This window comes from Diachasmimorpha longicaudata, chromosome 11 (genome assembly GCF_034640455.1).
Source record: "Diachasmimorpha longicaudata isolate KC_UGA_2023 chromosome 11, iyDiaLong2, whole genome shotgun sequence".
Classification (NCBI taxonomy): domain Eukaryota; kingdom Metazoa; phylum Arthropoda; class Insecta; order Hymenoptera; family Braconidae; genus Diachasmimorpha; species Diachasmimorpha longicaudata.
This window is the reverse complement of record NC_087235.1, coordinates 4,966,213-4,979,594: the sequence shown is the minus strand read 5'-3', so window position 1 is coordinate 4,979,594 and position 13,382 is coordinate 4,966,213. Positions and strand designations below refer to the sequence as shown.

Below are 13,382 nucleotides of genomic sequence, written 5' to 3'. Positions count from 1 at the left end.
TGTTTTCTTTATCTGTTACAGGATCCATCATCCGTGAGTGCATTCAAAATACTGCAGAGGAATCAGGAAATCGATGAAACCCGTGCAGATAAATAAAATATTATCGATAAAGTTTCACTTCCACACGGGGAGAAATATTCAGCGAAAATTGTATTGAAATTCGATAATTCCCAAGCGCGAATAAAGGGCCGATAAAAATTGCAGAAGGTCTAGTAAAAGGGTCGGAACGCTATGTAATTTTTACGGAATATTTCGTACCTTGCAGTGGATCCTTTATCATTTTTATCGGACTCGTGTAATTTTTGCTGAACTATTTCTCTCCGAGAAATCATAAAATTTCATATTTCACTGATAGTACTTTAAAAATTCAATTGCACTAACGAATTTCCGTCCTCGTTCCATCTAAAATTCTGAAATTTTGCAGAACGGAATTCGAGACAGTTCGAGACTCGCTAATCACGAAAACCCTCATCCCCTGATTCACCAAAATCCCCGATAATTAATTTTCATAATTTTTGTTTCATTCCTTTCATGCTCCTGAATGTCTCCACCATCGTCTCTCTCTCGTGACCGCAACCAGGGTGTGAGTATTAAATTAAAATATGTTTTCAAACCCCCAAAAATTAATCCTCCAAAAGAATCTGAAAGCCCTTGTAAACACATCTTATCGGTGCTCCTGGTCCCCTGAATAATTTCCATTTTACACGTGATTTCACACTCAACGATGAAAAACATTTTTCACATCTCGCACGTGCCCCACTCAACCACCACTTTGAAATCGATTACAAGGATTGAATCAATGCTATTGGGTACCATCGAGTGGTTGTCGATAAATCGTTGTAGATCGGGGTGAAGATCATTGGTTAAGTCCGATTGGCCATTGGATAACTGACATCTCTATAAGTAAAATGTGAACGGCGCCCCACAACGGGGGTTCCCAGACGTCGTCGGAGACATCAGCACAACGGGCGGCCATTGTCTCATAACGCATATACTATTGCTTGTAGAAAGTAGAAAAATGAGAGAAGACACTCACAAGGGGGGTCGCAATGCCCCGTTGTGATATCTCCAAATTAATAATCAAATATATTCGAAATAATCGCCCACACTTGACCCACCGATACATCGTACACTTGTTTATCGCTAAATCGCGAATAACAAATAATCTAATATTTTACTATTCACCATTACCAGGAATTAAATCCATTCGAGTGAGCGTTACAATATTTTAATTGCCTCCAGGTGGCAATTGTGTACATTTAACAGCGGTTATGCCTTATCACCATCCGCTTATTTTTGTGTAATAAATGTATAAATTACAGATGTAAATGTTGGGAAAAAAAAACGTCAGTACATGACGGAAAAAAAAGGAGGAAAATACAAAAGGATGGCATGTATATCGCGTGCAGCGTCTCGGGTCTCTGGCCAGACTGATTAAATAAGTCAGATAAAAAAAAAATGTTACTGGTGGACTACAGCGTCTCAGTCACTTTGCTTTATTCTTACAGTGAGAGAAAAATATCGTAGATTTTACAAAATATATCTTGTCGGGTGGATATTCTTTCGGATAAAAATATAATGTTATTGTTTCAACGTTTCAATTCTTCTAGAGCCTAGATAATGAAACATTGCAATGAAGATGGGTCAGTATTCCATTAACAATATCTTATTGCATCATAACATTAATGATTTAGTGATTGAATCCATTAAAATCGCTCAGTTTAATCACAGTTATCTAAAAATTCCGAAATATTTCGTTACATTAATTAATTATTTGTAGTAATGAACAAGACCGAGTGATTGACTTAAAAAATAATCGTTCCGTTTAACTAAATTTTTACGCCATATCATTTTATTTATTTCATTGCAAAAAATGAAAGAATTACTTGAAGATAGTGTGGATACGAGGAACGAGGTAATCGTACCATTAATTCCTCCGGGCAGCCGTTGTTGCCGGACAGAAGTAGCAAAAACTCAATTCTCATACAGAAGGAAATCGGTAATATGTAATAATGACTTACCAAAACCCTTGCGGTGAGTGAAGTGAGATTGTATCGATGAAAGGGACCCCCCGATCAAGATCGTATCGGGGTTTATTTGCGTCACCGTTGCCCTCGTATAATTCAACAAAGCAGCTGTAACACATACACGACGATTTATTTTTCTTTTGAAAAATCTAAAAAGACGGAAACATTCGTGACAAAAAGCGATACAACATTGTAAGTGACTCTGGGAAACTAATTACATCGTGTAATTAAATTGTTCCAGCTGGCATGGAGTTTCTCGGTTTGCACACATGTGTCATATTGCGATATCTCAATGACAATAGTCAAGTAGAGTGAGACTAATGCTATTGTTAGTCGGTATTATTCCCGTCTCAGTGGTCATAATCGAGCAATTAAAAGCGTCACAGCGGTGACATTAATGCCGCTACTAACTGCCCGTTAAGGAATAACAACTGACCATCGTGGTGAGTGTAATTGGGTGGTTGCTGAATCTGCAGATCGTAAAAAATCAGCAGGGTGTAAACCCTGTGGACTCTGTTCGTCTCTTGTGGCTAAATCTTACCCTGTTATTTTTGGGATTTTATCGGATACTTTTGCCATCAGTTTTGGCGAATCGGGAGTGATTGATCTGGGAGATTGTTTGATATCGATTTTATCGGGTGATAGGGGGGGAGAGGGGGCGGGGAATATTGTCGGGTGGAGTGGCGTTACTTTGTCATCAGATTCATCGGGGGATTTTCAGAGGGAGATGTTCATTACGGCAGCTGAAACTTTGCTACTCTCTGTTGAGGTTCGTGTCATTATTTTTATTAGCATAATGACGGCTGGACAACTCAATTTGCATGGGAAATCACGGGGGGAGGTATAGACCACTCACTGAGATAGGAAACTTTTTTTTGTCGTTCTAGGTTTATTATAAATTTTTGCGGATGAGGGGATTTTGTTTGCAAAGTTGGGAGGAAGCTACGGTGATGGAAAATTTAGTTCTCAAACTGAATTTTCTCATGCCCCAAATCGCTCAAATTATTTCTCTTCCAATCAATCTTCATCGCGAATTTATGCCAATGTCTAATTTTGAAAATTCGTCATATTTATACCGGTTTAAAATTACCATCTCTGACAAAAAAAAATCCAATCGCACAATTTTAACTTCAACTTCCTCTCCAATTCGAAATTCCGTTCCTCGAATTACCAATTTGTTTTAAATGGACGTAACCAGCCACCGCGAATGTGAACATTAAATGAATAAAATCAAAACGAAACTATAATGAGAAAACAGATTGGTTGAGTAATTACTGTCCCTCGAACTTTCATCACATACTTATCATCCTCCCAGAAGTTAATTCAAAACAGAAAATTGTCGTGGAAAATTACAGTCCTCATTTTTTACTTCGATTATTTCCAATCGATGCAATGAAACTCTGATGAGGCCCTTTTTAAATCACCGGACTAAACCCCGGTAGCCACCTAGCGCCTGGTAGTTTTATTTCACCCCTTTATTATTTTTTTATAGATCACTCGATTTTTTAGGTGGTTTATCGCCAGTAGGCGCTAAGCCTCACGTAGGTACTTGGATAAGGATCTAAAATATTATGTAAATAAAGTGAGGACGTTTTAAAAAAAAGGGTCCTCCACTTGCCTCAGTGCATTTTGCCACAGTATGGCCCTTTTCCTTTTTACCTTGGCATATAATATTCCCCCGGTGGTACTCCCTCCCCTCCCCCCCTCTCTCCCTCATCCAGTCAACGTAAAAGGCGCTCTTACAGTGTACATTATACATATATAAAAAGTACATAAAGTAACATTTAGCGCGCGCTTAAGCGAAATTGCTGTAATCCTCGGCAGTGCGCGTTGAGAGACGAGGAAAGGTGAGCGCAGGATTATGCGAAGAGAATGAGATAGCTGAGAGGCGAATAGAGGCAACTCTTGGCATTAACATAGCGATTTACATAATGCGTATAATTCAAGTAATTATGAAGGGAAATATACACAATTTAATATAATCGTTGATATTTAGAGAGGCAATTGCCAATTCCTATCGCTGCATCTCTTAGAACTTGATGTAAAAAAATTTCTTTTCACATTTTCGAATTTTCCTTGGGGAAATTATGAAGACAATATCGGGTAATTTTTGGGGGAAATTAGGGGGAAGAATGGGTTACCGTGGTTCCTCATGAGATGGGCAAAAATTTTTGGTTTGGTTTTTTTTTTGACGACGGTCACTGATTTTCAGTGACCGTCGCCAGAACGTTTCTCAAGCTTTTCTCTCTATATTCTTTCAGACACAAAAACCCCAATGAAAAAACGTTAGCCAGTTAATGAAAAAAAAAAATTATTCTCAATTTTGTGGTAATGGGGAGGAGCGTGTTTCTCAGCTCTCGTGACATTAAATTCGTCGTCAGTTCCTTCGTGCATGTTACGACACTTGTATTGTATACATGCGGGGGTTGAAAAAGGATACGAAGAGGTTAAAAGAGGCAGTAGAAGGGGCGGGAGGGGAGGTAGAAGTTGAGGGACTACGACGAGGGAAGGGAGGGGTGAGGAAGGAGAGACTCAACCGACTACCCGCGTATCTCGAGATCTATCTGAATAATAACGTGTACGACAACATGTCAAATTATACAGAACCACGAGACATACACTCACTCTCTCGTGCACCACGCATCTAAACTTATATTCTACTGAAGTGCATCGGGTGCACACGGTGCCCTGGCGTATGGAGAACAACACGAGTGCCAGGACAAAGTGATGAACGGGTGTTCTAGGTGTTTCGATATTTTTTTTTATCGTTATATTTTTTTTTCAGCGATTTTTGAACAATTCTTCTTGATATTCCGGCGCATTCCCAGGTCGGGGGGGGGCGGGGGGAGATTCGTGATGAGCGCTATCACGTGAGCTCATGGTTCACCTATTTTATAATTTTTTTTTTGGCTCGCTTTCTCTTCTGTTTTGGACTTTCGTTCCCTTCCTCGCGATATCGGGGCCATATCTGGAATGGTGACAATTAAATCACAGGTCCCGAGTTGATCATGACGGATTGGCTTGCCAAGTTAGACACGAGCCACCAGAGCTCGAGAGTTTATTTGTATTTTTTTTTTGCTTCGCCACTCAACAGGAAGTTTTTAATCCCACGAAATACTTATAATGGAATATTTTTTTTGTTTCATGCTTTTTGTCGGCTGAAAAACCTTGAAACAATGGACTCCGATGTGCTGACGATAATTTCCAACCATTATCCACCTGAAAAATTCATCAGTATGTGAGTATCATGTGCTAGTTTTTAGGTTTAATTTTTCATTTTTTTGAAATTAATGAAGTAATTCGGCACTCTGATTGCTTTATCTGCGATACGTGTTTGAGGAATTGATTTGTAACGGCGGATTAAGGCCGATAATCGAAAATTTAGTATATGAAGGAGATCCGGGGATAGGTTGCAGTGAAAAGGCGGCCTCGTCTGATGGGAGAGAGGGCCCTTCTGGCAAATTTCAATTACGCCCGCGAACGTTCGCTGTGGCGCATCTCTTGATGTTTCTCGTCCGCCCTCATTATGTGGAATATGAGCTCGTGCTCGTACATTGACTACCTCAGGTTGTACTGACTCATGTTCGGCGATAATCATGTGAACAAAAAGCGTCACCAAAAATCGATAGTGATGTAACTACTCTCTCATTCTCATGTACTTTTCATTCGGAGATTTTACGCTGCCATCTAATAATCCTCTTCTCGGGTCGAGAAGTTAAAAATTCGTTACTACCCTCGTCTAGATGATAACTGGTGCATGGACCCTAGTATACACCGTGTCGTGAGTGCAGAAATAGCCAATGTGGTGTGCAATCCCGGGGGTTTGGTGCGTCGGGAGGGCGTTGGGGTTGATACAGTGGCCGGTGTGATGCACGGCCGACGCAGGGTTGCGGCCAGTGGTTTACCGCACGCCAGCTGCCTCTACGACAGTCTAAACACCCACAAAAATCTGTATTAAACTCTTGTGCGATACCGAGTACTCCAATACACATCATTTTCACCGCAAATAATCGTCGTCGAGGGAAAAATAAAAATTATTACAGGGTAAAAATAACATATCGACAAAACATCGGAAGAATTCTCACGGCGCATATTTCTTTTTTCTCTTCGTGGTTAAAAATATTTTTTCACCGATTTATAAATATTCATCGTAGCAGTCTTGTTGACTTCCGCTTCGAGTTCTTACGTTTTTCCTTCCACTCAGTGGGAGAGAGAGTTTAGCGTTGCGTAGTACCGGCACGTATATATGAGGACGCCGACATCGATCGAAAACGATTATAATGCAGTTCCCAGTAACCCTCCGATGATATTTTTTTTTTTCAATTCCATGTTGGGAAGACTGTATTTAATCGACGCGTCCAAGTGTGGCCAGAACATCGCGGGTGGTTTTTTCGACTCATATTAAAATTCATAATGTATTTACGTCAATGAAGATCTTGGAAGAAATAAATTTATCGTCTCCAAAATTACCCCACCGAATGCACATAGGAAGAGAGGTTTTCAGTGTAGATTATGGAACCCTTTGCTTAGAGTGCAATGGGGAATAATTTGTCGGTAATTTGAGATGGGAAATGGGGAGAAATATTTAAAGGAAATTCTGGTGTTTGCACGAGAAAAGAGACGGAAAATGCAGAAAGAAATTTAGAAAGAAAAATTATATCGCAGAGAAAATTGACCGGTCAAGAAAAAAAACGTTAATTTCATTGAAATCCAATTGTTTAATCCATCGATTCCCGTACCCTGAGTTAATACCTATATTTCCGAAGAAAAACGATCATCTTTTTCCCTGAGATTTTCCATTATCTGTGTGCACACACCGACGATCGAAGCACATTAATGCACCCCATTGACGCACAAGGTGTACGTGCAGGATCGAACGACTCTCACCGCGAAACAATTTAATTCCCCCTGTATTTAAAATAAAAATCATAAAATTGAGATAATATAAGAAGAAAAAGCGATGTATAATGGTTCTTTTCCTCTCGAATCGCCAACGCTCACTTGATGATTCCCAATTACCCGATCATCCGCGCAAAGCACTCTACCACGGATTAAATGTAACATCGATGAACCCAACTGAACTCCCATAAAAGTATATTGAGAAAGTCGGGAGCGTCGATTTCACAAATCAATTTTCCTCTTTATTAAACCCAGTGGAAAATCGGCCACGCACTTTCACTCATTTACCATCGTATCTTGTGAAAATCCCCGAGGAATGGAAAATGTTTAATGACACGGTAAAGGACAATGGTGAGGGAACAATGTGGAGATGGACCAACGATTTGTCCTCAGGAAGATCGGCCTGACCTGATAATTCGGACCTCAGGTCAACCTCGGTCACTAGAAATTCTCACTGACAGAAAAATGTCATAGATTTTACGAAATATATTTTGTTAAACGAATATTTTTCCCTATCAAAAGAAAATTTAATTGTTTCATCATTTTAATTCCACATATTCCGTTAAAAATGGGTCGTCATTCCATTAAAAATATCGCCTGAATAACTCGTCAGATCAACGAAAGGCGATACATTCAAATACGAACCAATAAACGATAAGATAAGACCGAGTGGTTGATTAAAAAAATAATTGTTCCATTTAACTAAATTTGTCTCTCAGTCCTCCAATCGACAATGAGAGGCTTTCTGAAAGGTCCAGCTGAAGAAATTTTTCGTTTTCTGGGCGGTATCCTCAGTGATACCGATACCTAGTTGGACAATGCCTGTCAAAGGGCCTCATCGTCCCTCCCTCCCCCTCTGCCGCCCCTCCGCGCCCCTAAATTTCACGATTCCAAACTGCTCTACTTGGTGGATTACCCCCCGTCCTGAGAATGACAATAAAAGTGTCCTCCAACAGTGGAAGCTCCACTGTCTCTCTGACCGAAATCCAATTTGCATGAACCGAGAAACACTGAGCAGAGTGGACGCCCAGGATAATTGGTACACTCGGAGGGATTAGGGGAACTCAGGAACAGTCACCTGGGAGCCAGACAGAATTTGCTGGACGAAAATACCATTTTATACCGTGACAAATTTTCGTATCAATTCTGCTGAAAAAGTGGAGATAGTCATCAGTGAATATTCAGTGAGATTTTACGAAACGAGAATGTCTATCAAGAATTAACAGGGGAATCTTAATGGTGGGTGTGGAGTGGTCTTGAAAGGAACAGGAGAATCTGGTCCAGAAATATTTCGCACTATCGCAAATAAATGGAAATTTCATGGGTAATTTGACAGTAATTTCTGGAGAGGGAGATCGAGTTGGATTTATGGAGGAATTCCACGGGGAATTTAGAAGAATTCCAAATTTTTGTGTAACCCTCATAAACACAAAAATAAATGTTCTGTTATTCCGGAGTTTTAGTCATTCAAATATCGCTCTTGCGACAATCTGATCAACGTCATAATTTATTTTCCAATATCCTTTGAATATCCCCCTAGTGAACCGGAAATTTCACTCTTAAACTTTTATCCCGGTACATTATCCAAGTAACCAATTATACACTTTTTTTATTTAAAGTATTCAAACGATCACAAATTATTCCGGTCATTTCAAAGAAAATATGCATAACATTTATGTTCAAGACTTTTATATTCTGCAATTTGTTTATCAACTAAAAATAATAGAATTTAGAGTTTAAAACTAAAGTTTCAACTTGAATCTCCACTTCCCACACATTTCTCTTCAAAATTACTACAAATTACCCCTAACTATCACCGAAATCAAAATGTTCCTCCAACAATACACAAAGACCCTATTCTCCCTGATAATTATCTCACGTCCCTCACCCCCTCACGCTGATCATCGTGAATCGAACCACAGTCTAACCCCAACCACTAAGTGACCTGATAAAATCAGTCGACGATCCAAAAAACCCACCCACACGATAAAATTTGATTTAACCGAAAAATTGAGACATCTCAATATTTTAAATCTCCCATTGGCTCTCAACGAGCCCCTCCACATAATTTCCCGGCGAATAACATCGAGAATCTCCGGGGATGAAGTACAGAGTGGACGACAGGTCGATTGGGATCTCGTATAATTTATTGATCGAATGTAAAAGGCGACTCTAGGTCCGTCGCTTTTCAGGTATGTCATGAATCGTAGGGAGTGAATAACTGAAGTCCAACGAAACCAAAAAAATTTCGAATGAAAGAGAGTAAAACGTATGGTGGCGTTGTTGGTGGATCGTCTCGCATAAATACGCAACTTCTTCTTGACTAAAAAAAAAAAGTGCACAAAGGGCCGACTCTCCTGGGGAGAAAGATAAAATCTCGCGGCATGCGGATACGTGCATACACTTTCCTCCAGTATAAGAGAAGATTGGCGGAGGTTTTATGATCAGGGGAGTTTCACATTTTATCAATGCCGAAGAGATTCCACGTCAAGTGCTCCTCCTCATTTCGTACAATTGAAATTATGCCAATTGGATGATGTAAATGAGCCCCGAGAAGAGAGGGAGAATGAGGGTATTAGCGTAGAGGGTGGAATGCAATCGAAGCCCCCCCACTGCATCCAATGCACTGAGAGGATATGCCGGGAGGTTAAAGGGGTTGCGTTTGAGACTAATCCTGGGTTTACCTAATCGCCCTGGACCTCCGACGTTCGGTACAATCGCTTTCCAAAGCAGCTTACAGTTTCCACTGGCCCACCCTTCGGTCTCTCGACCCCATCCCTACATCCGCTGATCTCAATTGATCAATGTTCTACTCTGCTGAACCTCCAACTTCGTATATAGAGAAAATGAACCACCAGAAATTCCTGGAGTGGAGGAGCGAAATTTACCACCGTAAATTGATATTTTCCGTTGGACGATGGGGGCGTGCTCGGTCGGGGGAAATTACCGTACCCTTTAGAAAAATTTGTCAACTACTTGGTAATACTTACCTAGCTGTTCAGAAAACATTCATCACTGTTATTAAATGTTATGTAACTTTTACCAAACAGTTGATAAATTTTATTAAGTGGTACGGTAATTTTCCCGATTACATTGACTAATGGTCATCTGACAAACTTAATTTGTATCCTTGGACTTTCATTAATAGGATACTTCATGATTAGTGGAACAGTACTGTCTACACCCCCCACGAAAATCATCCCCCTCGCAGTGAATGAGTTGGACTAGGAAATAAATTTGTGTAGAATTGTGTAGAAGGAGTTGAATGGGAAAATGGGAAAAAATTGGTGGTACATTGGAAGAGAGAATAATACCAATGGATGAAGGGGTGCCAATGGCAACAGGTAAAAGCAATGCGGTACGATTTATATCTTTCGAAAAGCGCCAGCAAGGCGTACAACGGGTGTTTTGCGGGCTCGTTTCGGAGGGGCACCGATTGCCTTTTACCAAACCAGTACATATGTACTGAAATATAATGGCGCGTGGCCCTGATAATTCCGGGACTGGGGAGGATAAAAGTACGGTGTGAAATGTGGAGGGTTTAGGGGGTGGGGACGGAAGAGGAGGAGGAGGACGTGAAAGTTAAGGTTAGGAGGGGATGAAATGTGTCACAACGGGATTCTGTCCTACTCGCTCTTAACCGTGCGATTGGAACGAAAATCGTATAAGCCCAGTAATCCACAATGAAATACCGTTCACGTCGAAAATGCTTGGGAGAAGTTCAGTTTAGGGGATGCAGGCTCGTTCATTATTCCTGATTAACACAGCTGGAATGCAATGATCGTTGGTGGAAGCGGAAACTCTCCAGATGCATCAGAAACAATAAGTGATTGGATCGAATCAGTTGTTTCGATTGGTTGGATCCGATACTTTTCTAACCGATTTCCGTAAAATTTCTAATAAATTCACAGCCAAATCCATTCGCTAATCAATCAATTCTGCCAATCTAAAGTTCAATCCCACGAATACCGGAATCACATCGCGTCATCGTCGCCTCTCTCCTGGAATTTCTTCTCATAATTTTGGGATCCACTTCCCACCCTCAAATATAATTTCCCCCGCGCTCCGCCATCTTCTCAATTATCCCCATTAATGACAAATAGAATCGTCACAGGATATCCCCACCCGAAGGCACCACACATCGTCTTCGCTCGAGTGAATCAAACTGACGAGCTAATGACCGAGGCTGATGGCAATGTCTTGTCACGTCTCGGCTCGTCGGAGAAGGTCCGCACCTGCCGGCAATGGGTATATCCCACTCTCTTCTATCCACATAACTGAATTCATTTGCCACAAAGTGATGCATTCGTATGAGACCTTTTTTTTTCTCTTTTCTCTCCTCATTTCTCACCGTGTTTTGCGTTTCTTTTAAATACTCACATTACGAAGAGGCGTATTTCTCGGTATGCAGCAGATTACACAGTTCTGCACACCGGCCAGTAGAAAATGCCAAGTTATAAACGATCGCGATGGCAAAGGGATAACATTGTGATATCGTATTTTATAATCGCATGGGTGTTACCTCGACAATTGAATATCCAGATACACGAGGAGTTTCTAAACATGCCAATCTGCTATTTCCTGTATCCATTTCTGTTAATGACACCTTGGGCCTCACTTTTCCGGTGATGATTTCAATTGCAGTGAATTGGGTCTCTGGCTGGTTCAGATTCATTCACTGGGTCAGCTCGTTAACCTCTTGATCTCGTCGGAAATGACGATTTTTGCGTTATCTCACACAGAGAAAACTATAATTTTGCGAATCAAATATATTTCTGACGAGAATGTTAAGTAAAATTTTGGGCATTTAGTGGTGGAAAAAAAATATTGTTGACAAATTTATATTTTTTTCTCAGTGTAACTGAAAATTGTGGGAAAAATAGATAATTTCAATTATATTGAATTGGGCCTCTGTTTCAAATCTATCCACTGGGTCCACTCGGTTAACCTCTTGATCTCGTTGAACATAACGAATCTTGTACAGTTGTTTTCTGCCTTTTGTGCGTCATTTTAACTAGATATTTTGCGAAAAATACACCACTCGAGGGCGGCATACCTTGCGCGTGGTCCCACGGGAGCCTTATTCAACGCGGCGGCAACGTCTGGGACCGCCACTAAATATTGTGTTCGCGCAGAGAATACAGCCCTTGGACACGTGTAAGCGGCCCGCGGGATTCCGTATGAAGGCAGATCGGGCCCGACGATTATACGCTAATTCAACGCAAATTCCTTCGCGGAGATATCTGTATCGCTTGCATACATCAGAAGGTACGCGATGGTGAGGGCTACCCTATGCTGTGCCGACACACTAACGTTTTCTCTCGGTAGCAATTCGCCTCTATGTGGCCCCGAAAGTCCAGGGGTTTTAATCAGTTAAGGAGATTTCACATTGTCGGGAGGAAAGTTTTTCTTTGCGTGAGGAAACACTGAGAGAAATGTGTAGTAAAACGAAGGGATTATTTTTTATTCAAAACACTGTTCTCTAATAGTCCCAACGGCACAAGTCGATAGCGCGATATTTTTTTATTGTAATTGTAATTAACAAAATAATTACAATTTACGTACTTCAGATTTACGATGCGAGAATTGGGACGCGGTCGAACGTCTCCATTTACGGGCGATTATTTATGAAAATTAGGTGGTTAGCTGACTACTTTGATTGGTAATTAAGCTAATTGAATTTCACTTTCATCTGTAACTTCTCCTTTCTAGTTAGAAAACCCCGTATTTAGACTCATTTAAATAAAAATAAGGAACGATGTGATCACCTTAGCTCCACGATCGCAGCATAATTAACCTTATTCAGGTTCGATGGAATTTTAAAAATTTTTCTAGCCACTATTTTTTCATCCCCCCGACGACTATCGCCATAAATGAAAAAATATTCGAACTTTATTTATTTATCCCCGAAGAGACAAAGGCATTTTGCGAGGTGTTGGCCATTGGAATTTCTTGGGGGCTTCTGCTTGGTCCACAGTCTCACAAACGTAAAAAGGTGGGATGTGAATGAAAAAAAAGAGGGAAGCGAGATATATATCATGGGTGTCAGGGTTGTACTACGACATACCATTCTTTTATCCTGGATACCGCGACTAACGCGCAAACGTTATATACGTTGGACAGGACTGCGACGACATCCACAAATTAAGGAAAAACCAAAGTCCGTGCGGGGATGTCTGTCCTTCATAAAACTTTGTTAACGCCTGAAGTAGACGACGTGGTCCATGTCTACGCGAGGACCTAATTAAACACGAAAAGAAAAGCATAATGATGTAAAAAAAAAAATACTAAACAAGACGAAAAAATTTGGGGTGGGAGGACACCTCGAGGGAAAGTGCATTCGAGTCGAAAGGGCGCGAATTTTAGGCCTCATCGATTGCAATTTTTTTAGCTTAACAAATCAGGGGCGACGACAAAAGTGTATATTAAATTTTCCTACTCAGCCCCACTATCTTT

General features: G+C 40.7%; 2 protein-coding genes across 6 annotated transcripts in view; one reads left to right on the top strand and one right to left on the bottom strand.

Moving 5' to 3' along the window:
- LOC135167670 (ankyrin repeat domain-containing protein SOWAHA-like) overlaps positions 1 to 2,662 on the top strand; it is a 45,981-nt gene extending 43,319 nt beyond the window's left edge. Inside the window, exon 7 of the mRNA XM_064131108.1 lies at positions 22 to 2,662. Coding sequence (XP_063987178.1) covers positions 22 to 96 — 75 coding nt within the window. The 3' untranslated portion in view covers positions 97 to 2,662. The remainder of the gene's footprint in view (positions 1 to 21) is intronic.
- Positions 1 to 13,382, bottom strand: part of LOC135167671 (transcription factor Adf-1) — a 48,328-nt gene that overhangs the window by 23,005 nt on the left and 11,941 nt on the right. For 2 of the 5 annotated variants that reach the window (XM_064131114.1, XM_064131113.1), the window contains exon 4: positions 2,022 to 2,135. The exons of 1 other annotated variant lie outside the window; for it this stretch is intronic. In XM_064131114.1, the coding sequence (XP_063987184.1) occupies positions 2,022 to 2,135 (114 nt within the window). Of the gene's footprint in view, positions 1 to 2,021; positions 2,136 to 4,232; positions 5,959 to 13,003; positions 13,167 to 13,382 lie in introns of those variants that run through there. 2 more of the 5 variants (XM_064131119.1, XM_064131115.1) reach the window with 2 other exon arrangements.